The sequence below is a fragment of the Artemia franciscana genome, chromosome 18, assembly GCF_032884065.1.
Source record: "Artemia franciscana chromosome 18, ASM3288406v1, whole genome shotgun sequence".
Lineage (NCBI taxonomy): Eukaryota > Metazoa > Arthropoda > Branchiopoda > Anostraca > Artemiidae > Artemia > Artemia franciscana.
The window spans coordinates 6,353,935-6,381,169 of record NC_088880.1 but is presented as its reverse complement, the minus strand read 5'-3'; the positions used below and the strand labels follow the sequence as shown (position 1 = coordinate 6,381,169).

General features: G+C 36.3%; 2 protein-coding genes across 7 annotated transcripts in view; one reads left to right on the top strand and one right to left on the bottom strand.

Moving 5' to 3' along the window:
* LOC136038539 (extended synaptotagmin-2-like) overlaps nucleotides 1–27,235 on the bottom strand; it is a 210,858-nt gene that overhangs the window by 164,790 nt on the left and 18,833 nt on the right. For 3 of the 6 annotated variants that reach the window (XM_065721650.1, XM_065721648.1, XM_065721649.1), the window contains exon 1: nucleotides 7,196–7,363. The exons of the other annotated variants lie outside the window; for them this stretch is intronic. In XM_065721650.1, the coding sequence (XP_065577722.1) occupies nucleotides 7,196–7,334 (139 nt within the window). In that variant the 5' untranslated portion in view covers nucleotides 7,335–7,363. Of the gene's footprint in view, nucleotides 1–7,195; nucleotides 7,364–27,235 lie in introns of those variants that run through there. 6 annotated transcript variants of the gene reach the window in all.
* Nucleotides 14,466–26,355, top strand: LOC136038538 (ninjurin-B-like). Its single transcript, XM_065721646.1, has 3 exons — nucleotides 14,466–14,634; nucleotides 20,039–20,278; nucleotides 26,140–26,355. The coding sequence occupies exons 1-3, from the start codon at nucleotides 14,491–14,493 to the stop codon at nucleotides 26,296–26,298; spliced, it is 543 nt and encodes a 180-aa protein (XP_065577718.1). The 5' UTR covers nucleotides 14,466–14,490; the 3' UTR covers nucleotides 26,299–26,355.

The following is a 27,235-nucleotide window of genomic DNA, read 5'->3' as shown; positions in this document are numbered from 1 at the left end:
TGCCCTCCGATTTTTCGGTCACTTAAAAAGGCAACTAGAACTTTTAATTTTTTTACTAATGTTTTTATTAGTAAGACATATACGTAACTTACAAATTAGCTTACGTAACGAACTTCTGTAATCTCATGTTTTTATTACGTATATGAAGGGGGCTCACCCCCTCGTCAGTACCTCGCTCTTTACACTAAAGCTTAAATTTTGTCCCAATTTCTTGAGAATGACCCCTGAATCACAAAAGTCGTAGAATAAATAGTTGTATTAGGAGGAGATGAGCCCCTCATATGCGTAATAATTTCTGTTCGTTTTAAGTTTTAATGCTTCTCCTTACTTTCAGTTGAAAAAACTTTTTCATATTTATTTTTTCGTTGTTTTTTTTTAAATAATGCTAGAAAATCTGCGCTCCCTTCATGAAAATTTTCTTTCCCCATGTCAAATTCCTCCAAGGAAAGTTCCCCCAACATACCCCCTCTTCTCAACCCCCCCCCCCCAACCTAAAAATCCCCCTGAAAACGTCTGTACACTTCCAAATAACCATTACTATATGTAAGCACAGGGCAAAGTTTGTAACTTCTGGCCCCTCCCACGGGGACTGTGGGGGAGTAAGTCGTCCCCAAAGACATAATTATAAGGTTTTTTGACTACTCTGAATAAAATGGCTATCTCAGAATTTTTATCTGGAGACTTTGGGAAAAAATTAGCGTGGGAGGGGGCCTAGGTGCCCTCCAATTTTTTTGGTCACTTAAAAAGGGCACTAGAACTTTTCAGTTCCGTTAGAATGAGCCCTCTCATTTCCAGAGTCTCTGAGCCCTCCATTTTCTAGAGTTTCATCCATCTACTATTGAGCCGGGTCGCTCCTTACTACAGTTCGTTACCACGAACAGTTTAAAATCGTACACTTCTTACTATACATCTTACTATAAAATCGAAGTTGATGAGCTGCTACTAGCTAACTGTAAAATAGCTCATAGTCAAAATCAAGACTGTAATTTAATATACTAAGGAAAATTTGCTCTGGGGCTATTGGGGGGGGGGGGTCTTGCCATCCCCAAAGGCATAGTTATTGGACCTCTCAACTATGCTGAATCAAATGGCTATCTAAAAGTTTTAATAGGATGTCTTTAAGGAAAAAAGGGACGTGGAAGGGGGGAGTAGTTGACATCTAATCTTATTGATCACTTAATAAGAGCACTAGAGTTTTTAATTTCCGTTCAAATGAGTCCTCTTTCGATCTTCTAGGAACATCGGCACTTTACAATCACCCCAGGGAAACATCACTATTCCATGATCTTTTTAATGGCAAAAAAATACAAAATTCCAGTGGTCAAACAGTTCGTGGTAACGAACTGTAGTAAGGAGCGACCCGCCTCAATAGTAACCAAAACTCTAAAAAATTGAATTTTGATATCAATAGCTACATCAAAAGGATCGCATTTTAATGCTGATTTTAAATATATAAGTTTCATCAAGTTTAGTCTTACCTATCAAAAGTTAAGAGCCTGAGAAAATTTGCCTTATTTAGGAAAATAGGGCGAAACACCCCCCTAAAAGTCGTAGGATCTTAACGAAAATGACATCATCAGATTCAGCGTATCAGAGAACCCTACTGTAGAAGTTTCAAGCTCCTATCTACAAAAATGTGGAATTTTGTATTTTTTGCCAGAAGACAAATCACGGGTGCGTGTTTATTTGTTTGTTTTTTTGTTTTTTTTTTTTTTTTTTCCCAGGGGTCATCGTATCGACCAAGTGGTCCTAGAATGTCGCAAGAGGACTCATTCTAACGGAAATGAAAAGTTCTAGTGCCCTTTTTAAGTGACCAAAAAAATTGGAGGGCATCTAGGCCCCCTCCCACGCTCATTTTTTTCCCAAAGTCAACAGATCAAAATTTTGACCAGTGTTTACATATAGTAATGGTTATTGGGAAGTGTACAGACGTTTTCAGGGGGATTTTATTTTGTTTGGGGGTGGGGCTGAGGAGAGGGAGCTATGCTGGAGGATCTTTTCTTGGAGGAATCTGTCATGGGGGAAGAAAAATTCAATGAAAAGGGCGCAGGATTCTCTAGCATTACTATAAGAAAACAATGAAAAATAAACAAGAAAACGTTTTTTCAAATGAAAGGAAGAAGCAGCATTGAAACTTAAAACGAACAGAGATTATTACGCATATGAGGGGTTCTAAAAATACTTTAGCATAAAGAGCGAGGTATTTAGGAGGAGATAAATACCCTGCTCTTTATGCTAAAGTATTTTCAGTAATTTCAACTATTTATTCTACGGCCTTTCTGATTCAGGGGTCATTCTTAAAGAATTGGGACAAAACTTACGATTTAGTGTAAAGAGCGAGGTATTAACGAGGGTACAAACCCCCTCGTATACATAATAAAAATATAAGGCTATGAAAGTTTGTTACGTAAGTTAATTCTTAAGTTACGCATATTTTTTACTAATAAAAACGTTCGTTAAAATTAAAAGTTCCAGTTGCCTTTTTAAGTAACCGAAAAATTACAGGGCAACTAGGCCTCCTTCCTCACCCCTTATTTCTCAAAATCGTCTGATCAAAACTAAGAGAAAGCCATTTAGCCAAAAAAGGAATTAATATGCAAATTTCATTTTAATAATTTATGTGCGGAGAGCCAAAACCAAACATGCATTAATTCAAAAACGTTCAGAAATTAAATAAAAAAAAACCAATTTTTTTAGCTGAAAGTAAGGAGCGACATTAAAACTTAAAACGAACAGAAATTACTCCGTATATGAAATGGGTTGTCCCCTCTGCAATCCCTCGCTCTTTACGCTAAAGTTTGACTTTTTGCCACAATTCTACTTTTTAAAACAATTAAAAGCTTTAGCGTAAAGAGCGAGGGATTGCAGAGGGTACAACCCATTTCATATACGGAGTAATTTCTGTTCGTTTTAAGTTTTAATGTCGCTCCTTACTTTCAGCTAAAAAAATTAGTTTTTTTTTTATTTAATTCTCGCTATAATGCTGAGGTTTCTTATTGACAACCATAAACAGAGTGGCTTTCAATTTAGCTTTAAAGTATAATGGGTTAATTCCATCAGTGTGGGGGGGGTTGACACACCCAATATCCCTAGAGACACAGCTGCTTCTACAATGCTGAATAAAATGGCCGTCTCACAATTTTAGTTGGATGTGTTTAGAAAATGAATGGGGTTGGGAGGAGGGTAGCTTGTCCTCCAATCTCTTTTTACTCCTAAAAGGGCACTAGAACTGTTAATCTTGAATCAAGTTAGCTCCTTTAAAAGTTCAATAATGTTTCTAGCTATTATAGGGCGACGTGCCTATGATATTGCATAAATATCCTTTTGAGAACCTGAATAAATAAAGTTTTTTCGTTTAATTAAAACTCCCCCTAGATGTTCCCTCAAAAGTTTGACCTTAATACCCTTAGTGTCATTAGTTACAGTAACTGTAGTGGTAGTAATGATAGTATAAGTATTGTCGTTTGGTGATTTGAACATCATTCTCGTCCTGTAAGTTTCAACTTAATACAATTACCCACTTCTACGACATTGTTGATATATCCTTTTGATAACCTGTATATTTATATACTTTTGTGATTTTCATCTTCATGCTCTTACCCTTACAGGTAGTTGCACTGGAGGTAATAATTGAAGTAGCAGTAGCAGTAGTAAATATAGCAGCGGCAGTAGTATTAGCAGTACCATGCACATATTGCCTTTTGGGCAATTGTCTTCCCCTTAAAACATTTTCTGAAAGCTCAAGAGTAGGAGTCGGTTAGAGTAAACAAAACAAAAAATATAACAAAATCTGTGTTTGATAGAATACAACTCTAGATAAATATTCTTCGTGGTTTCAGGCTATTTTTTAAAGTTCCCAGTAATTTTTTTTTTGAAATAACATTATACCATTAAGAAATGCGAATACCATTAAGAATTTTACCATTTTTTAAATGCGTTTTTTAATTTTTGGTAGCTATGGGCCATGGTTCGTTCTTCACTAGGGTCCAGCTACCGTTGCAACCATGATTGTGACAATGTATCCAAATTTCGAAAATCCTGCTTTGGCAACCAAAATTTAAGAGTTGAAGTTTAAAGGAAACTTACAGGAATGAGAATAAAAAATACAGCTATTTCAGGTGATCAGTGTTAATTTACCGAGTCCAGTGCTGTTTATATGTCTGTTGATTTTATATTTTCTGTTGTTTGCTGTTTTCTTTTGTTTACTTTTATGTTGTTGAGTTTACATTTCTATTGTTTTTACGTCTCTCGAAAAAATATTAAAAATATTATTAGGTCTTTTGGTAAACGATAGCCGTAATTCCCTAATATTTGTTATGCACTGTATTAAAACATTTAAAGATGTAAAGATCAAAACACAGGACCGAAAATCAAAAATACCAGAAACATTCACTGAGACGTTTCCATGAGAACGAAACATAATTCGCAAAAAAAGTGTTTCCTCCAGTCTCTTGAGCCAAAACTTCCCATGCACGATATGGGCAAGTATCCAAGCAAACTTGGCTTTTATCTCAACTTCCGCAAAAAAGATGATGGTGAGGATTTTCTTCTGAGAAGTAACTCTGATATATATTTGACAGCATTAAGCCTGGATTACCCTTAACTTTCATTGTGGCTTGTCATTTTTTCTTTCAATGAAAATGCCAAAAAAGCCCTTTACAACGAAAATTTCCCCAGAATGGGCACATTTAGGATGGGCAGTAGGCCCCTGTCCGTGCTCTCCAATTGGCACCCCTGGTTCTCGAGTACTACATTTTGAAAAAAAAAAAAAAAAACAACTTAGAAATAGCAATTTTGCGGATTAAGGATATTTTTACCATGTTAAATAGTGACGAAGATCACACTGCCTTTGCATAAAACAATCGGTAGAACAATAGGGATTTTTTTATATAGATAAGGTAGTGTAACTCTCTTATATATAAATAAATCAACCCTACATCAAAGAGCCGTCCTCAGCCAAAAAAAAATATATATATAAAAATATACATAGAAAATAATATATATACATACATACATATATATATATATATATATATATATATATATATATATATATATATATATATATATATATATATATATATATATATATATATTTATTACATATATCAACACCCTCAACGCCCCGCTCTTTACGCTAAGGATTTTTAACTGTTTTAAAAAGTAAAGTTGAGGGAAAGCGTTAAACTTTAGCGTAAAGAGTGGAGCGTTGAGGAGGGAAAAGCCCCTTTAATATACGGAGTAATTTCTGTTCGTTTTAAGTTTTAATGTCGCTCCTTACTTCCAGTTAAAAACTTGTTTTATTCTTCTAATTTCATGTAAAGGCAGTGTGATCTTCGTCGCTATTTAACGTGATCAAAACATCCTTAATCCACAAAATTGCTACGTTTCTCCTTCTGTCTCTCTCTTTTTTTTCTTTTTTTTAATGTGTTTGTGCTGTTGCAATGGTGATTTCTCTTTTCGTATATATATATATATATATATATATATATATATATATATATATATATATATATATATATATATATATATATATATATATATATATATATATATATATATATATATATTGGTTTGTTTCTTTTATTTTTATAAAACGTTGTTTCATACGAGCGAAATATTCGTGTGATTTTTTCTCTTCTCTTTACAGAGCTTGAAGTTTTATCAGCGAAAACATTAATTAACAACGGTAAAAACAGTTAACAGTCGATATGGTATACACAGTAATGACACCTTGTTTCAAAATAGTACACAACTATCACAGAAATTACTCACAACAGTGGCACATGTGCGCCAGTGATTCTTAAAAAAGCATTCCTGAAAAACCCACTACGCTAGAACGATGGGGAAGTACCCAGTTCTAATTATGTCCAAAAACATTTCGATGGAGAAACTGTTTGCGCTGTACATATTTATACTGTGGTTTAAATTCACTGGAGACAGTGAATAAACTTGATATTTTTTAGTGACTTTAAAAAGACAATTTATATACCAAAAATAATTCCTATTCAAACGAACCTCCTTTTGATTATCTACGACCTTCGATTCAATACGGTAACCTCTTGGGAAAAAGAGAGGAGGCACAAGTGCTATACTACCTCAGTTGAAATGTAATTTTCCTCGGTTCTCAAGATGGAGAACTATAAGCACCTAACAAAAACTTTCAGGTCATGTTAAATGGTTTAGCTATCTCAGAATTTGCATATTTCTGTATTTTTGCCCTATGTGGGCCAAAAATAATGTTTTGCAAAACAAATTGGCAGAGAACAGCACTTTACTGAGGTGTAATTTATTTCCTTACTTAAAGAGAAGATTAAGCATTTTCATTGGCTTCCAATGGTTTGATGCCATCAACCCTAATAATAATAATAATAATAATAATAATAATAATAAAAAAAGAAGAGACATCGGGGTTACAAATACAAAAACATGATTTTCTTTGTTGCTCCTGCCAGGAAAAGAAAACCTCCATTCCAGGGTTTCGACCATGGGTGTTTCAATGGCGCTCTTTTTTAAATTCAATTTGACTTCATTTTTGATGAGTTTACATGTTACATATGAAATATTTGTCAATTGACAATTTCTTTAAAGCTAATTTTTCTTTTTGTTTTGGCTACTATAAGCCCTGTTTCACTCTTTAGAAGGTTCTAACTACTGCTGCGCGTAGAAAGAGATATTCGCGACGTATTTTTTCTTCTTTGGATTCCAGCGGTCCTTGAGTTCTGTTTCCTCCTAATTTTCTTTTTTTTAAACTTTGTCATGGGGATCATAACAGATTTAAGTCTTTTCGACTTTAGCTTCAAAAGATATTTTTGACAGCACAAAATGCAATGCAATTGCATAATTTTTGCAATGCAAAACGCAAAGAAAAAAGAGTAAATTACGTCCGCCTAAAAACTTCTGCTTAATTTTTATTTTTGAGACGTGTTTTCGTAATCCAATTACTTTGTTCCTTATTTCTGGACGCCCGTTTTATAAAGCCTGATTGATCTTGAAAACATCTTAAGCTGGGAACTTGCATCACTTAACTTTATTTCACACAGAATGTACATTATTCAAAACCTAATTGGTTTTTGTGTATGAAATTTCAAGCAAGTAAAAAAATTAATAATTTCGAGTCTCAACATTTTTTACAAGTACGCTCTCAGTTTTACTAGTAGACTCTGGAAAATAATACTTCGGAAAGTAAACTCACTAAATGTACGATGCTCTAAAAAACCACTTCCATTTTTTTCTTTAGGAGGTCTGAAAAACCCATCAATTGAGTCCATTTCATTAAAGTTGAAATCATCATCGTCACTTGAAGAAGAATTTAAACCGTCAAAAATATCCATTTCACAAACTTTGCAGAAACTAATCTATTAAGACTCCAATCAAATTTGTAATGTTATCAAAACTCAATAAATGATAAGAGAAGTTTATGTCCAAGATAAGGCTCAAATACAAAAATGAAGTAATGCGGTTAGAAGCATAAATAACATAAACTTATATAAGACTAGAAATTAATATTACCAAAATAACAAGAGTTTTTACTATATTACCGTGCTAAAAATTACCGTGCTAAAAATTGAACTCTTTCTATGTTTATTTTTATGGCACTTGGTATTAACCAAGTGACATATAGCAATCGCAAATTCTGTCGGTCTGTCTGTCTGTCGGTCCCGGTTTTGCTACTTTAGGCACTTCCAGGTAAGCTAGGACGATGAAATTTTGCAGGCGTATCAGGGACCAGACCAGATTAAATTAGAAATAGTCGTTTTCCCGATTTGACCATCTGGGGGGGGGGGAGTGGGGGGCCGGTTAATTCGAAAAAAATGAAGTATTTTTAACTTTTGAGTGGGTGATGGGACCTTAATGAAATTTGATGTTTGGAATGATATTGTGTCTCAGAGCTCTTATTTTAAATCCTGACCGGATCCGATGACATTGGGGAGAGTTGGAGGGGGGACACCTAAAATCTTGGAAAACACTTAGAGTGGAGGGATCGGGATGAAACTTGATGGGAAAAATAAGCACAAGTCCCAGATACACGATTGACATAATCGGAACGGATCCGCTCTCTTTGGAATATTTGGGGGGGGGGTAATTCTGAAAAATTAGAAAAAATTAGGTATTTTTAACTTATGAACGGGTGATCGGATCTCAATGAAATTTGATGTTTAGAAGGATATCGTGTCTTAGAGCTCTTATTTTAAATCCCGAGCGGATCTGGTGACATTGGGGGGAGGGAGTTGGGAGGGGGAAACCTAAAACTTGGAAAACACTTAAGAGTGGAGGGATCGGGATGAAACTTGGTAGGAAAAATAAACACAAGTGCTAGATACATGATTGACATAAACGGAACGGATCCGCTCTCTTTGGGATAGTTGGGGGGTAGGGGTTATTTCTGAAAAATTAGAAAAGAGGTATTTTTAACTTACGAACGGGTGATCGGATCTCAATGAAAATTGATATTTAGAAGGATATCGTGGCTCAGAGCTCTTATTTTAAACCCGACCGGATCTGGTGACATTGGGGGGGGAGTTGGGAGGGGAAACCTAAAACTTGAAAAACACTTAGAGTGGAGGGATCGGGATGAAACTTGGTGAGAAAAATAATCACGAGTCCTAGATACATGATTGACATAACCGGAACGGATCCGCTCTTTTTGGGGTAGTTGGGGGAGGGGTTAATTCTGAAAATTTAGAAAAAATGAGGTATTTTTAACTTACGAACGGGTTATCGGATCTCAGTGAAATTTGATTATTTAGAAAGATATCGTGTCTCAAAGCTCTTATTTTAAATCCGGACTGGATATGGTGACGTTGGGGGAAGTTTGGGGTGGGGGAACCTAAAATCATGGAAAACGCTTAGATTGGAGGGATCGGGATGAAATTTGCTGGGAAAAATAAGCAGAAGTCTTACATACGTGATTTACATAATTGGAACGGATGCGATCTATTGGGGGGGTTAATTCTGAAAAATAAGAAAAAATGACGTATTTTTAACTTACGAAGGAGAGATCGGATCTTCATGAAACTTCATATTTAGAAGGACCTCGTAACTCAGATCTCTTACTTTATATCTCAACCGGATCAAGCGTAAATGGGGGGGGGGGCAGTTGGGGGGACCGGAAATCTCAGAAAATACTTGAAGCGGTGAGATCAGGATGAAACTGGATGGGAAGGATAAAAACCTGTCTAAGATACGTGACTGACATAACCGGACCGGATCTGCTCTCTTTGGTGGAATTGGGGGGGGGGGGGGGGGTAATTTTGAAAATTGAGGTATTTGTAACTTACGAAAGGGAGACCAGATCTTAATGAAATTTGATATTTAGAAGGATCTTGTGCTTTAAAGTTCTAATTTTAAATTCCGACCAGATCCTGTGACATTGGGGGGAGTTGGAGGGGGAAACCGGAATTCTTGGAAAACGTGAAAATTGGGGTATTTTTATCTTACGAATAGATGATCGGATCTTAATGAAATTTGATTTTTAGAAAGAATTCATGTCTCAGAGCTCTTATTTCAAATCCCGACCAGATCTTTTGACATTGGGGGGAGTTGGAGGGGGAAATCTTGGAAAAACACTTGGGAGTGTAGGAATCGGGATGAAGCTTGGTGGATAGAATAAACAAATGTCCTTGATACGTGATTGACAGAATCGTACTGGATTCGCTCTTTGGGGGAGTTGGGGGGAGGGGTTCAGTGATTTGGCGAGTTTTGTGCTTCTGGACGTGCTAGGCGATGAAAATTGGTAGGCGTGTCAGGGAGCTACACAATTTGACTTGATAAAGTCGTTTTCCCAGATTCAACCATCTGGGGGGCTAAAGGGAGAGGAAAAATTAGAAATAGTCGTTTTCCCGATTTGACCATCTGGGGGGGAGTGGGGGGCCAATTAATTCGCAAAAAATAGAAAAAATGAAGTATTTTTAACTTATGAGCGGGTGATTGGATCTTAATGAAATTTGATGTTTGGAATGATATTGTGTCTCAGAGCTCTAAATTTAAATCCCGACCGGATCTGATGACATTGGGGGGGGGGTTGGAGGGGGGAAACCTAAAGTCCCGGTTTTGCTACTTTAGACACTTCCAGGTAAGCTAGGACGATGAAATTTGGTAAGCGTATCAGGGACCGGACCAGATTAAATTAGGAATAGTCGTTTTCCCGATTTGACCATCTGGAGGGGGGAGTGGGGGCCGGTTAATTCGAAAAAGTAGAGAAAATGAAGTATTTTTAACTTATGAGCGGGTGATTGGATCTTAATGAAATTTAATATTTGGAATGATATTGTGTCTCAGAGCTCTTATTTTAAATCCCGAGCGGATCTGATGACACTGGGGGGAGTTGGAGGGGGGCCAAAAATCTTGGAAAACACTTAGAGTAGAGGGATCGGGATGAAACTTGATGGGAAAAATAATCGCAAGTCCCAGATACATGATTGACATAATCGGAACTGATTCGCTCTCTTTGCGGTAGTTGGGGGGGGAGTAATTCTTAAAAATTAGAAAAAATGAGGTATTTTCAATTTACGAAAGGGTGATCGGATCTCAATGAAATTTGATGTTTAGAAGGATATCGTGTCTTAGAGCTCTTATTTTAAATCCCGACCGGATCTGGTGACGGGGGCGGGGAGTTGGGAAGGGGTAACCTAAAACTTGGAAAACACTTAGAGTGGAGGGATCGGGACGAAACATGGTGGGAAAAATAAACACAAGTCCTAGATAGATGATTGACATAAACGGAACGGATCCGCTCTCTTTGGGATAGTTGGGGGGAGGGGTATTTCTGAAAAATTAAAAAAATGAGGTATTTTTAACTTACGAACGGGAGATCGGATCTTAATGAAATTTGATATTTAGAAGGATATCGAGGCTCAGAGCTCTTATTTTAAACCCGACCGGATCTCGTGACATTGGGGGGGGGGGGAGTTGGGAGGGGGAAACCTAAAACTTGGAAAACACTTAGAGTGGAGGGATCGGGATGAAACTTGGTGGAAAAAAAAACTCGATCCTAGATACATGATTGACATAACCAGAACGGATCCACTCTCTTTGGGGTAGTTGGGGGGGGGGGTTAATTCTGAAAAATTAGAAAAAGTAAGGCATTTTTAACTTACGAACGGGTGATTGGATCTCCATGAAATTTGATATTTAGAAGGATATCGTGTCTCAAAGCTCTTATTTTAAATTCTGACCGGATCTGGTGACATTGGGGGAAGTTTGGGGTGGGGAAAAACTTGGTTGGAAAAATAAGCAGAAGTCTTGCATACGTGATTTACATAATTGGAACGGATCCGCTCAATTTGGGGGGGGGTAATTCTGAAAAATAAGAAAAAATGACGTATTTTTAACTTACGATGGAGTGATCGGATCTTCATGAAACTTCATATTTAGAAGGATCTCGTAACTCAGATATCTTATTTTAAATCTCAACCGGATCAAGCGTAATTGGGGGGGGGCAGTTGGGGGGACCGGAAATCTTAGAAAATACTTAAAGCGGTGAGATCAGGATGAAACTGGATGGGAAGAATAGAAACCTGTCTAAGATACGTGACTGACATAACTGGACCAGATCTGCTCTCTTTGGTGGAATTGGGGGGGGGGGGGTAATTTTGAAAATTGAGGTATTTGTAACTTACGAAAGGGTGACCAGATCTTAATGAAATTTGATATTTAGAAGGATCTTGTGCTTTAAAGTTGTAATTTCAAATTCCGACCAGATCCTGTGACATTCGGGGGAGTTGGAGGGGGAAACCGGAATTCTTGGAAAACATGAAAATTGGGGTATTTTTATCTTACGAATAGATGATCGGATCGTAATGAAATTTGATTTTTAGAAGGAATTCATGTCTCAGAGCTCTTATTTCAAGGAGTTGGAGGGGGAAATCTTGGAAAAACACTTGGAGTGGAGGAATCGGGATGAAGCTTGGTGGATAGAATAAACAAATGTCCTTGATACGTGATTGACAGAATCGTACTGGATTCGCTCTCTTTGGGGGAGTTGGGGGGAGGGGTTCAGTGATTTTGCGAGTTCGGTGCTTCTGGACGTGCTAGGGCGATGAAAATTGGTAGGCGTGTCAGGGAGCTGCACAATTTGACTTGATAAAGTCGTTTTCCCAGATTCGACCATCTGGGAGGCAAAAGGGAGAGGAAAAATTAGAAAAAATTAGGGATTTGTAACTTACGAGTGGGTGATCGGATCTTAATGAATTTTGATATTTAGAAGGACTTTGTGACTCAGAGCTCTTATTTTAAATCTTGACCGGCATTAAGCCTCTTATTTTCCTTTTTAAATCAATCTATTGATTCATAAAATTTTGTTAGAGCTAATACCATATGATCTCTTGGCTCTTAGCTCTTCTCGCCTCGTCATAAGTGCCATATGAGCTCTTAGCTCTTGTTATTTGGCGTGCCATGGACCAAGAAAAGCTAAACGACCAATGAATATGCAAGAAACTATTTTTTCATACAGCATTGAAAAACAGGGATTTCAACTGGCTGATTTATTTATCCTTTTGTCCCTAAGACTTAAAAACGAGGCTAAAGTAATTAAAAATTATATTCGTTGAGAGAAAACAGAAAGACAAAACAATTAAGTAATCAATTTATTCATTCCAAAAAAATTGCTTCTTTGACAAGCTGTAAACGCTTATTTGTCCCATGAAGCTTAGCTTGTTGAGGAAAAAATAAATATAGGTCTAATTGAAGAAATAGTATCAAGCCTGAAAAACAATGACTACTTGCAAGACATTTCAACCAAAAAAACCGTTTTAGTTAAAAAGACATTCATTATTTAGATAATAAAACAAAGATGCAATAATAAGTTTAGAAAGTATAGAATGACGAAAAAAGGGGGTTTCAAACAGTTCGTGGTAACGAACTGTAGTAAGGAGCAACCCGGCTCAATAGTAACCAAAACTCTAAAAATTGGAAATTTGGTACCAATAGCTACATCAAAAGAATCGCATTTTTAAGCTGATTTTAAATATATAAGTTTCATCAAGTTTAGTCTTACGCATCAAAAGTTACGAGCCTGAGAAAATTTGCGTTATTTTAGAAAATAGGGGGGAAAACCCCCTAAGTCATAGAATCTTAACGAAAATCACACCATCAGATTCAGCGTATCAGAGAACCCTACTTTAGAAGTTTCAAGCTCCTATCTACAAAAATGTGGAATTTTATATTTTTTGCCAGATGGCAGATCACGGATGCGTGTTTATTTGTTTGTTTGTTTTGTTTTTGTTTTTTTTAGTTTTTTTTCCAGGGGTGATCGTATCGACCCAGTTGTCCTAGAATGTTGCGAGGGCTCATTCTAACGGAAATGAAAAGTTCTGGTGCCCTTTTTAAGTGACCAAAAAATTGGAGGGCACCTAGGCCCCCTCCCACGCTAATTATTTTCCCAAAGTCAACGGATCAAAATTCTGAGATAGCCATTTTATTCAGCGTAGTCGAAAAACCTTATAACTATGTCTTTCTCCCCCACAGTCCCCGTGGGAGGGGTTACAAGTTCAAAACTTTGACCAGTGCTTACATATAGTAATGGTTATTGGGAAGTGTACAGGCGTTTTCAGGAGGATTTTGTGGTTAGAGGCAGGGGTTGAGAAGAGGGGGATATGCTGGGGGAACTTTTTCATCGAGGAATTTGTCATGGGGGAAGAAAATTTCCATGAAGGGAGCGCGGGATTTACTAGCATTACTTAAAAAAAAAAAAACAATGACAAAATAAATATGAAAGTTTTTTTCAGGTGGAAGTAAGCAGCAGCATTAAAACTTAAAACGAACAGAAATTATTACCCATATGAGGGGCTCACCTCCTCCTAATACCTCGCTCTTTACGCTAAAGTATTTTTAGTAATTTCAACTATTTATTCTGCGGCTTTTGTGATTCAGGGATTAAGTAAGTATGACGCCAATACACCCTAGGTCCAAACTGGAGGTGCTGATCTCCATTTCATGGCCCTTCAGCCAGGAAGCGCAATGGGGGGGCTGGGGCCAGCCATCCTGTGCTTTTGCACACCCTTCCGGCCTACTTTCCCCAGATTTCTCCAAGTACCCATTTAAAGCTGGGTCGACTCTGGCTGAGCTGACAGAGTCACGCCACTGACCCCGTCCCAAACCGAATAACTGGCTATGCCAGGTATCGAACCCGTGCCCCTTGGCACGTCTAAAAATCTCCCAAAATATTAGATTCTACCATGACAGCAAAGATGTGTGGTTAAGCGGCAGGTGTTCATAGTTGTTCATTTCAGAAGCATTTGACAAGGACAGCAACGTATGCAGACAAATTTTGAAACACTAGCATAACTCTAGATAAGAAAAATATTGGTTTTCTTTTTTTGTGCTCGCCCTGTATTAAGAAAAATCATCTTTGCGTCAAGCCAATCACGCTATTAGCAAAATCTCTCCGTCAAGCCAAACCACACTTTCCTTAAAAAGCCAAACCACAAAACAAAACAAAACTGATATTAATATCCGAGCTAAAATTAATCCCGCTCAGTGACTGAAAAAATGGATTCTACAACAGATCAAGAGAAACCTCCTATTGAAGAAGTAAATGAAAGTCACGACAGTGACGGGGTCAGAAACGAAGCTCTTGAGACGGATAACGGAATCGTACAGCCAAGAATTACATCGTTCTCTAACAGTTCTCCTGTAAGTTAAAGCATCTTTTCCATTATTTCCATTTTTCTTTAGCAAGATTTGTAGCACCCTCTAATACTCAACAACATTTTTCTAGTCTTCGCAGGTAGATTATTAGCCGAGTTATTTGAGCCCACATACTCTCTGTCACTCTAAACATCGTGGTAGAAGCGTCAGGCGCAACCTCGTAAAGAACGAAATCTAGCCCATTGGCTAGGTTACCGAAAATAAAGAAAACGTGTTTTGAATAGCCATCCAGGGGCGAGGGACCTCTTTATAGTTTTGGAAAAAAAAATGGATCAAACCACCGCACAAATTCGTTTCGTGTACAAATTTGTAGAGATTTACATTATATATTTTTTTGTCCGCTTAACCATTCCTGAATTGTGTCCCATTTCTATTCAGCCTCAATTATTTCGGATTGGTTTTGATTCATACCGTCGCTTACAAAAATATACGACGAATCGACGCTGTTTCAGTTTTATTAACTTTGTTTCGTTTTCCTTAAAACACAAGGACAACAACATACAAAAAATAAATACCCCCTGGATCCACCTTAGGTCGTTTCATAACTGAACATCGCAATTTTCTAAGACTTTTTTTGGTTCTTACAAAGGTTTTAGAACATTACTACATTTTCAACAGAGTTGCCAACGTCGAACCGTGGAAAAAATATGAACAACTAATTAGTTAAAATTTGCTACGCAGTTTGGCTGTATAAATCGAAACATTAATAATATGTTGACTGTCAAAATTAACTACTTCCTCATAGGAAAGCCCTTCTTATGCTGTTTGCTGTCATATATTTTTAGCTTTTTAATTGTTGATTCTGTTAGGGTTTCCTCTTTTTTTAATTTGGCACTAGCTAGAACCAAACCTGCATAACTTTAGAGGAGGTCTTCCACTCCAAACGATCAACTCAAACAACCAAATTACATTTTCACAGAAGGGAGGATTGGGGGGAGGATCCAAAAGCAAAACAGAAGGGTATAGATACATAATTTTATCTTTAAAGAATATAAGCTTTTTTGGGGAGGGGGTCCAAAAGACAAACAGAAGGGTATAGATATATAATTTTATATTTAAAGAATATAAGCTTTTTTGGGGAGGCGGTTCAAAAGACAAACAGAAGGGTATAGATATATAATTTTATATTTAAAGAATATAAGCTCTTTTTGGGGAGGGAGGGTCCAAAAGACAAACAGAAGGGTATAGATATATAATTTTATATTTAAAGAATATAAGCTTTTTTGGGGAGGGGGTTCAAAAGACAAACAGAAGGGTATAGATATATAATTTTATATTTAAAGAATATAAGCTGTTTTTGGGGAGGGAGGGTCCAAAAGACAAACAGAAGGGTATAGATATATAATTTTATATTTAAAGAATATACGCTTTTTTGGGGAGGGGGTTCAAAAGACAAACAGAAGGGTATAGATATATAATTTTATATTTAAAGAATATAAGCTTTTTTGGGGAGGGAGGGTCCAAAAGACAAACAGAAGGGTATAGATATATAATTTTATATTTAAAGAATATAAGCTTTTTTGGGGAGGGGGTTCAAAAGACAAACAGAAGGGTATAGGTATATAATTTTATATTTAAAGAATATAAGCTTTTTTGGGGAGGGAGGGTCCAAAAGACAAACAGAAGGGTATAGATATATAATTTTATATTTAAAGAGTATAAGCTTTTTTGGGGAGGGGGGTCCAAAAGACAAACAGAAGGGTATAGATATATAATTTTATATTTAAAGAATATAAGCTTTTTTGGGGAGGGGCGGTCCAAAAGACAAACAGAAGGGTATAGATATATAATTTTATATTTAAAAAGTAGAAGCTTTTTTGGGGAGGGAGGGTCCAAAAGACAAACAGAAGGGTATAGAAATATAATTTTATATTTAAAGAGTATAAGCTTTTTTGGGGAGGGGGGTCCAAAAGACAAACAGAAGGATATATATATATAATTTTATATTTAAAGAATATAAGCTTTTTGGGGGAGGGGCGGTCCAAAAGACAAACAGAAGGGTATAGATACATAATTTTATATTTAAAGAATATGAGCTTTTTCAGGGGGGGGTCCAAAAGACAAACAGAAGGGTATAGATATATAACTTAAAAAGAACCGCTTTTGTTCCGAATGTTTCCAGGTTCAACACCCTTCGCTTTTTTATACCTTTTCTACCAATACAATTCAAAAACAAAAATCCTCAAAATTTGTGAAAACAAGAATCCAAGCAGCAGTTTAAAACCGAAATCCTGATTTTGGTTTTAAACAAATATCAAACTAACTAATTAAACAAACATCTTTAACAAATATATTAAATTTTAAACAAATATCAAACTAACAATCAGGTTGTCGACGAAAGTTTGAAGTTGGAAATACAGTTTAAAATTAAAGATAATTTAAATTTAAAAGTAAACCTTAGAATAACAATCAATTTTATAACAAAATCGTAAATAGAAAGGTACTCGAGATTGGAATTATATAGGCATATTACTTAAATTGACCAAATGATAAATGTGTCATTAAACAGAATACGCTGGAAAAATTTGTATTTTATCGGCTTATTAGGGGATTAAATAAAAAGAACAAGTTTTTTTGTTAACCGAAAGTAAGGAGCGACATTAAAACTTAAAATGAGCAAAGATTACTCTGTGTATGAGAGGGGCTGTTCCCTCCTTAACGCCCCGCTCTTTACTCTAAAGTTTGACTCTTTCTCTCAACTCTACTTTTTTAAACAGTAAAAACATTTAGCATAAAGAGCGGGGCGTTGAGGAGGAAACAGCCCCTTTCATAGACGGAGTAATTTCTGTTCGTTTTTAAGTTTCAATGTCGCTTTTTACTTTCAATTAAAAAAAAACTTGTTTTTTTGTTTGTTTTTTTTTTTAATTTCTAAGCGTTTTTGAATTAATGCATATTTGGAAACGTTTTTATTAGTAAAACATCTACGTAACTTACGAACTAACTTATGTAAGGAACTTCTATATTCGTATATTTTTGTTACGTATATGAAGGGGTTTGACCCCTCGTTAATACCTCACCCTTTACGCTAAAGCTTAAATTTTGTCCCAATTCTTTAAGAATGACCCCTGAATCACAAAGGCCGTAGAATAAATATTTGATATTACTAAAAACACTAGCGTAAAGAGCGAGGCATTTAGGAGGAAATGAACCCCTCATATGCTCCTTACTTTCAGTTGAAAAAAAACTTTTTCATATTCATTTTTAAATAATGCTAGATAATCCTGTGCCCCCCCTCATGGAATTTCTCTTCCCCCATGACAAATTCCTCCAAAGAAAGATTCTACCACGTGGCCCTCTCCCCTCAACTCCCCAACCAAAAAAAAAAAAAAAAAAGTCTGAACATTTCCCAATGACCGTTACTGTATGTAAAAACTGGTCACAGTTGGTAACTTGCAGCCCCTCCCCCGGGGACTGTGGGGGAGTAAGTCGTCCCCAAAAACATATTTCTTATGTTTTTCGACTATTCTAAACAAAATGGCTGTGTCAAAATTTTGACCCGTTGACTTTGGAAAAAATGAGGGTGGGAGGGGGCCTAGGTGCCCTCCAGCTTTTTTGGTCATTTAAAAAGGGCACTAGAACTTCTAATTTAAATTAGAATGAGCCCTCTTGCGACACTATAGGACCAATGGGTTGATACGATAACCCCTGGGAAAAAAACAAACAAAAACAAATAAAGACGCACCCGTGATCGGTCATCTGGCAAAAAATACCAAGTTCCACATTTTTGTAGATAGGAGCTTGAAACTTCTACAGTAAGGTTCTCTGATACGCTGAATGCGGAGGTGTGATTGTCTTTAAGATTCCATGTCTTTTAAGGGGTGTTTCCCCCTATTTTCTAAAATAAGGCAAACTTTCTCAGATTCATAACATTTGATGGGTGAGACTCAACTTGATGAAACTAATATATTTAAAGTCAGCATAGAAATCCGATTCTTTTGATGTATCTTTTGGTATCAAAATTCTGTTTTTTAGAGTTTCGTTTGCTATTGAGCCAGGTGCTCCTTACTATAGTTCGTTACCACGAACTGTTTGATTCTCTTTAAGATATTTTAAATAGCCAAATTTCCAGGAGCAATTTACAACATCTTAAATTTTTTTTAACAACTTTCACCCACATAAATTTTCAAAATAGTAGGCTTCCCTTAAAACCCACTTTACTCAGTCCTGTGGTGGCGCAGTGGATTTGACCTTAGCTTGGTAATACGGGACCCAGAGATCGAATCACGCTGCAGAAATGCATTGCAGGGCCGACGCAAGGACCTTAGTAGTCAAGAAGCGTCGTTAATTCTTAAATAAATAAAACCCACTTTACTCTCGATTTCCAGAAACCTAGTGTTACTCCTAGAATGCACCATGTGTGTATAGCTGAATTACTAAAATATAAAACGATGCATTATTATTTATAATCGGTACGCAGCCCTTTGCATGAAGACGTGAGTATTTTAAGCATAAAGCAGCCATATTTTTGAAAACCCCAGCCATGAAATACTTTTCGAAAACACCCCACTCATTAGCAAAATTTCGGAATTAAACAAGTTGTATGTGAGGCAATCCAAATTCAACTCAAGCAAAATAAAATTATTTCTTTAAATAGGGATTCGGGGGAGTATCAACTCAATCCGCTATGCACAAATTATATTAAATAATTTAACAAATTATATTAAAAAACCAATCGCCAAAACCGATGAATCAGTTACAAAAATAGCTTTTAGATTAGCTGGTAAAAAGGCAATATTAGCAGTAATAACAATATTAGTCTAAAAACTTGTTTGTAGCTGTATGAATTGCCTTGTTTCGTACGGTTTCATCTTCAGTCCTGGTTAAACTTCTTTGAAGTAATGATTCTAGGACTGTTTTAAGTTTCCAATTTTAGCTTCAAAGACTCCATTTTATTTGCTAAGGACGGCTCTTAGATATATACAGCCGAAATATTCTTATGGTTTAACACAATTCCACTGTCTTCGGTAAATTCCCTGTTGTTTTACTTGTTGTTGTTTTTATAATTACCTAAAATTCAGGAACCTTTTATACATCCGTGCATGAGCTGGAGTTCCAAGAAAAACAAATGTTTGCAAAACAGACACATAAACAAATAGACTCTACTTGCACAAAATTATAATGTACTTGGACAAAACACTTAGGGGGGGGGAGGATCCTTGCTGCTGCTGCCTGAATAACCATCTATGCAGTTTTGACTTAGATATAGAACGTTTTTTTTAGTAATCAGCCCCCCCTCCTTTTTCAAGAAAAATAAATCTTCTGCCTAAATTAAATTTCATTCATGTGTGCATATATGCGGCAGTACTCAGATTAGATTCTTTCAACATTCAAATACGTTTTACATCCAGCATCGCTTTGCCAACCGATAAATGTAGCTCTTTAATTTCAGGAATCAACCCCAGGTGCTAGACATGAATTTACATTCCGTCAAGAACAGACTCCACAGGTGCAAATTGGACATGCGCAGGGAATAGCACAGAAGAATATTATGTCTCAAGGCTTGCTAGACCTAGCCCTAATAACAGCCAACGTCACCCAAATCAGATATACAACCTATTTGTATCAGCAGAGCAGTAGTAGCCTGTTCGTCTTTCTTGTGATCTGTCTGTCTTTGAGCATTATTCTTCAGGTATGAGGGTAATGATATGTTTACTGAGAGATAAAAATGGCTGAAAGGGGGGGGGGTAACCCTCTTCAAAAGATGAAAATGTCAATAACAGCTAATACTATCAAAATGCGACACAGGGTCCATATGTAACAAGAGAGCCACAATAGAATATTCTTACTTTTTGTAGTTTGCTCTCTTTGTGAATTATCCTTCATGTATGAGGTTGCTCATACATTTGCAACGAGCAGGGATGAGGGGGAGGAGATTTCTGATCACAGAGTGAGAATATCCATAGTTCAAACCAATTTGGCTTTGGAATGAAATTAGTCAAATTCTGGGAAAAAGTACTGAGATATTAAAACACGACAAAAAAAACAAAGGTTCTGTAAATTTGTGCCCACACACCGGGAATTTTCTTTCTATAATATATTTGCGAAGTATCCCACTGGGATTGTTTAAAAACACTGCGCCAAATTATGCTTCTTTTTTAGCCCCATCATCCGCAGAAATTCCCTGACATCTCCCCTAGTAGACCTGTATGTAGTCTGAAAGAGCTTGAATAATAAATAAATAATCTTATTTGTGAATGCCCCTCGTACTAATGCAAAAAGAATGTTTAAATTACACATCCTGGGGATATTTTTCAAAACTGAGCTATTGTTGAGGATAGGACACACCAGATGGTCCAAAATAGAACTGAACGTAGAGTTGTAGGACCACGAAGGTACCTCTACAATTTCCGAGTGGAACTTGATGTTGCGTCAATGGCGATTTTCTATAAGTGCTACCACCAGCGTCACTCTTTTAAGCTATCTCTATCTGTTTGCTATGCCAATACAGCAAATACATAGAGTAGCGCAAGGTTGAATTACCCACAAAAAGGGTCACCCCACACCGAGCAGTTGAAGAGCAGCTTTGTAAGACGCGGAACCTCCACTTGCAGTGATCTACCGAGTGGTGTTAGACCGGGAAAACCCGTCTTTTAATTTCTCTTAGAGGAAGTTCAACTGGCACAATTCTGGGAAGCAATCCTAGATAACTTTTTGACTAGTGGCAATCAGGTACAAAGTTTTAGTGGCTGAGCATCACTGTAAGACCCTTTAATATATCTTTGATTACTACGAACCGTGGGTTGTTCTTTACTAGTGTTTTAGCAGCTAAATTAGTTGTAAACTATCATATTAGGCTGTAGATAATAACAAATTATTACTGTTCATTGTTAATAACCCGGATCTAGAGCAAACCTAACTCCACCTACATTCAGATGACTAAATTCACCTTTAAGTGATTAATATTTTTGGTCACTTAAAAAGGACACTAGAACTTTTATTTTTTGTTCGAATGAGCCCTTTCCCGATATTCTAGGATCATTGTTTCGATGCGATCACCCCCGGGGAAACTAAAAACAAATAAACATGCATCCATGGTCTTCCTTCTGGCAAAATACCGATACTCCATATTTTTGCCAATGGGAGCCTTACTTTCAGTTTTTTACCACACTCTATCATTTGAAGGGCTACTGAAAAGGGAAACTCATATCCAACAATACATAGCTTCGACCATTGCTAGAAATGCCATCATTTCATTCACTAATGCTACTGTAAAACATATTGCCGCCATTATCCGATCTGGTCACACTCGTGTTCAGAGTGCGATTGCATCTGAGATGCGATTGCTTACCTTATCGGAAAAGAATGCATATGTGAAGGTTTCAGTACTAATGTTGGTCAAGTCCAATTGATATGTATGGTTAATACCATACCTCAGGAGGTATACCTACCCAGGGGGTATACCTCTCCCCTGACAGCTGACATTTGGCATTCCACACTCTTCCCTTAAACACTAGGTAAAACTCAAAGATAGATTTGGAAATTTAATATTAGTCTCACTAAATTTGAGGGGGAATCCCAATCAAATGGCATTCAACAGTCTCAAGCATAGTCTGAAAGCACCACTACAGAGTAGACAACGCCCTTGGTTACAAAATATGTCGACTCGCAGAAAGCAATTCAAACTTGATCAAACAGTTCGTGGTAACGAACTGTAGTAAGGAGCGACCCGGCTCAATAGTAAATGAAACTCTAAAAAACGGAATTTTGATACTAATAGATACATCGAAAGAATCGGATTTTTATTATGATTTTAAATACATACGTTTAATCAAATTTAGTCTTACCCATCAAAAGTTAAGAGCCTGAGAAAATTTGCCTTATTTTGGAAAATAGGGGGAAACACCCCCTACAAGTCATAGAATCTTAACAAAAGTCACATCATTGCATTCAGCCTATCAGAGAACCCTACAGTAGAAGTTTCAAGCTTTTATCTATAAAAATGTGGAATTTCGTATTTTTTGCCAGAAGACTGATCACGGGTGCGTGTTTATTTGTTTTCTTTTTTTTTCCCAGGGGTGATCGTATCGACCCAGTGGTGCTAGAATGTCGCGAGAGGGCTCATTCTAACGAAACTTGAAAGTTCTAGTGCCCTTTTTAAATGACTAAAAAAATTGGAGGGCACCTAGGCCCCCTCCCACGCTAATTATTTTCCCAAAGTCAACGGATCAAAATTCTAATATAGCCATTTTATTCAGCGTAGTCGAAAAACTTCATAACTACGTCTTTGGGGACGACTTACTCCCCCACAGTCCCCGTGGGAGGGGCTACAAGTTACAAACTTTGACCAGTGCTTACATATAGTAATGGTTATTGGGAAGTGCACAGACGTTTTCAGGGGGATTTTTTGGTTGGGGAAGGGGTTGAGAAGAGGAGGATATGTTGGGGGAACTTTCCATCGAGGAATATGTCATGGGGGGAGAAAATTTTCATAAAGGAAGCGCAGGATTTTTTAGCATTATTTAAAAAAAAACAATGAAAAAATAAATATGAGAAGTTTTTTTCAACTGGAAGTAAGGAGCAGCATTAAAACTTAAAACGAACAGAAATTATTACGCATATGAGGGGCTCACCTCCTCCTCAGAATACCTCGCTCTTTACGCTAAAGTATTTTTAGTAATTTCAACTATTTATTCTAGGGCTTTTGTGATTCAGGGGTCATTCTTAATGAATTGGGACAGAATTTAAGCTTTAGTGTAAAGAGCGAGGTACTGACGAGGGGGTGAGCCCCCTCATATATGTAATAGAAACATAAGAATACACAAGTTCGTTACGTAAGCTAACTTAAAAGTTATGTATATCTTTTACTAATAAAAACGTTCGTAGAAAATTAAAAGTTCTAGTTGCCTTTTTAAGTAACCAAAACTAGGAGGGCAATTAAGCTTCCTCCCCCGCTCCTTTTTTGCTCAAAATCATTCGATCAAAACTATGAGAAAGCAATTTAGCCAAAAAAAATAAATATGTAAATTTCGTTTTAATTATTCCTCTGCGGAGAGCCAAAATCAAAACATGTATTGATTCAAAAACCTTCAGAAATTAAATAAAAAAAAACAAGTTTTTTAACTGAAAGTAAGGAGCGACATTAAAACTTAAATCGAACACAAATTACTTCGTATATGAAAGGGGCTGCTTCCTCATCAACGCCCCGCTCTTTACGCTAAAGTTTTTTTTACTGCTTTAAAAAGAAGAGTTGAGAGAAAGAGACAAACTTTAACGTAAAGAGCTGGGCGTTGATGAGGAAGCAGCCCCTTTCATATACGAAGTAATCAAACAGTTCGTTGTAACGAACTGTAGTAAGGAGCGACCCGGCTCAATAGTAACCGAAACTCTAAAAAATGGAATTTTGATACCAATAGTTAATCAAAAGAATCGCATTTTAATGCTGATTTTAAATATATAAGTTTCATCAAGATCAATTATACCCATCAAAAGTTACGAGCCTGAGACAATTTGCCTCAGTTTAGAAAATAGGGGGAAACACCCCCTAAAAGTCATACAATCTTAACGAAAATCACACCATCAGATTCAACGTATCAGAGAACCTTATTGTAGAAGTTTCAAGCTCCTATCTACAAAAATGTGGAATTTCGCATTTTTTACCAGAAGACAGATCACGGATGCGTGTTTATTTGTTTGTTTTTTTGTTTTTTTCTCCAGGGGTGATCGTATCGACTGAGTGGTCCTAGAATGTCGCGAGAGGGCTCATTCTAACGGAAATTAAAAATTCTAGTGTCCTTTTTAAGTGACAAAAAAATGGAGGGCACTTAGGCCCCCTCCCACGCTCATTTTTTCCCAAAAGTCACCGGATCAAAATTCTGAGATAGCCATTTTATTCACCATAGTCGAAAAACCTAATAGCTATATCTTTAGGGACGACTTACTCCCCCGCAGTCCCAGTGGGAGGGGCTGCCTTGAAACTTCTACAGTAGGGTTCTCTGATACGCTGAATCTGATGGTGTAATTTTCGTTAAGATTCTATGACTTGTAGGGGGTGTTTCCCCCTATTTTCTAAAATAACGCAAATTTTCTCAGGCTCGTAACTTTTGATGCGTAAGACTAAACTTGATGAAACTTATATATTTAAAATCAGCATTAAAATGCGATTCTTTTGATGTAGCTATTGGTATCAAAATTCTATTTTTAACAGCTTTGGTTTCTATTGAGCCGGGTCGCTCCTTACTACAGTTCGTTACCACGAACTGTTTGATAAAAACATACGAATATAGAAGTTTGTTACGTAAGTTAATTGGTAAGTTATATGTATTTTTTACTAATGAAAACGTTCGTAAGAAATTAAAAGTTTTAGCTGCCTTTTTAAGTAGCCAAAAGACTGAAGGGCAACTAGGCCTCCTCCCTCGATCTTTTTTCTCAAAATCTTCCGATTAAAACTATGAGAAAGCCATTTAGCCAAAAAAAAACTAATATGCATATTCTGTTCTAAGTATTCATGTTCGAAGAGCCAAAATCAAAACATGCATTAATTCAAAAATGTTCAGAAATTAAATAAAGAAAAACATGCATTAATTCAAAAACGTTCAAAAATTAGATAAAGAAAAACCAAGTTTTTTTTTTATTGAAAGTAAGGAGCGACATTAAAATTTAAAACGAACAGAAATTACTCCGTATATGAAAGGGGCTGTTTCCTCCTCAGTGCCCCGCTCTTTACGCTAAAGTTTTCCACTGTTTTAAAAAGTAAATTTGAGAAAAAGAGTCAAACTTGAGCGCAAAGAGCGGGGCGTTGAGAATGGAACAGCCCCTTTCATATACGGAGTAATTTCTGTTCGTTTTAAGTTTTCCTAAGTTAAGGATAGTGACTTTCCTAAGGTCGCTTTCCTAAGTTAAGGATAGTGACCCATTAGCTTGAGCGCCGCAAGGAAATCTTACAGAGGTAGGAGGATTATTTTTTACCAAGATTTGGATAAGATTTATTCATTATAACTTAAACTCCAATAAACATACGGTAATATTCCCCACTTATCCTGTAAATTCTAAAAAAAAAAACTCAACATTCGACTCTGTCCGCCATAAAAACGGCTCTAAACCATAATCCTTATGCTGACGTTGTGGAAAAAATCAAAATTACTCACAACTACGGCGCCAGTTACGTATGCCGTCCGTAATTTTCCGAGTTGAACATCGTTCATTTTAAAACATAAAATTTATGATTGACCAATCAGATTCAAGAGCTATGGCATAATTGTTTAAAACTAGAAAATACAGAAACTTGGAACAGCATTTTTTCTATATGTGACAGGATCCTGGCAAAAATTACAAGACTGTAGTAGGGCTTAGTAGTAGTAGGGAAAAGGTGGGAGCAAATTAGAATTGATACAAGCTTTCTAAACCTTTCTGTCATTTGAATATGCTGCTTCTAATAATTCAAATGTTAAGTTAAAATAATAAAAAAAAAACCTTTATTCATAAAACGTGAGTTTTTCATCAACAAGTGTAACTATGGTTTGACTCGTGCATTCAACTAACCCTTTTTTTTAGATTGTCCAAGCTTGCTTCCTTTTGCACGTAGGAAGACTGTCCCGAAGCATCAAAAGCGATCCAAACATGATGGACCGAATTTGTAAACACACCAACTTTTCGATCGTGTGCAATATTATTATTACTGTGCTCAATATTTTTATAGCATCTTTCTCTTAAGTACCTCTATAACCAACTTTTAAAGTGGCGAATATTATTAATAAATATAGTTATTTACTTTTTTTCTTTGAATCAAGCAACAAACTGGCATTTTACTATTGGTATATTCTTCCCATCCGTTATAATGAAACAAAGGTTAGTATGGTATGCCAACGGTTGTCAAAGAATGTGCTTTTTGGCCATCCGTCCCGGGCCAAAAAAGCAGGTCGTCCCGGAATGGGACGACATAAGGAAGAATTTAAATGGAATTGCAACTTCGCGGAATGGGTTAAAAAGTGAAACTGGGATGGAGAAGGAGCGTACACAGCTGCGTTGGGCTTAGGCAACTAGGTCATGTAATGAGTTATTAGTAGCAGCATCAATAGTCTTCCCAACCGCGCAATAGTGACTAAAACGCAAAATTGTATACGAGAGTATATATATATATATATATATATATATATATATATATATATATATATATATATATATATATATATATATATATATATATATATATATATATATATATATATACTGACCTCTCTTTAATTTTAAAGGAAATTGTAAATAAACTTAAAACCTATTGTTCTGGTATTAAAAAGTTTTCGAATTTTAATCCATATTGGAGTGTTAATAATTCACTGCAGGTGATAGTCTTTAACAATGGTTTCAGCTAAAAGAGTCTTCCGATTTTGCGACAATGTATACTAATTTATCACATAATGTAGTGTTAGATAATTTAAAAACTGTTATCAAGAAATCTTTCCTCTTATCTAGTAAAAGGTTCTTAAAAATAGACACTTATAATAAAAAAAAGCTATATGGACAAATCTCTTTAATACCACAGTTAACTTGAGATGTTACAGCTTGGATATGATTTTTGAGTTATTAGAATTTGTTTTATACAATACTTATATAAGATCTGGTGGTGATTTGTACAAGCAAATCGTGGGAA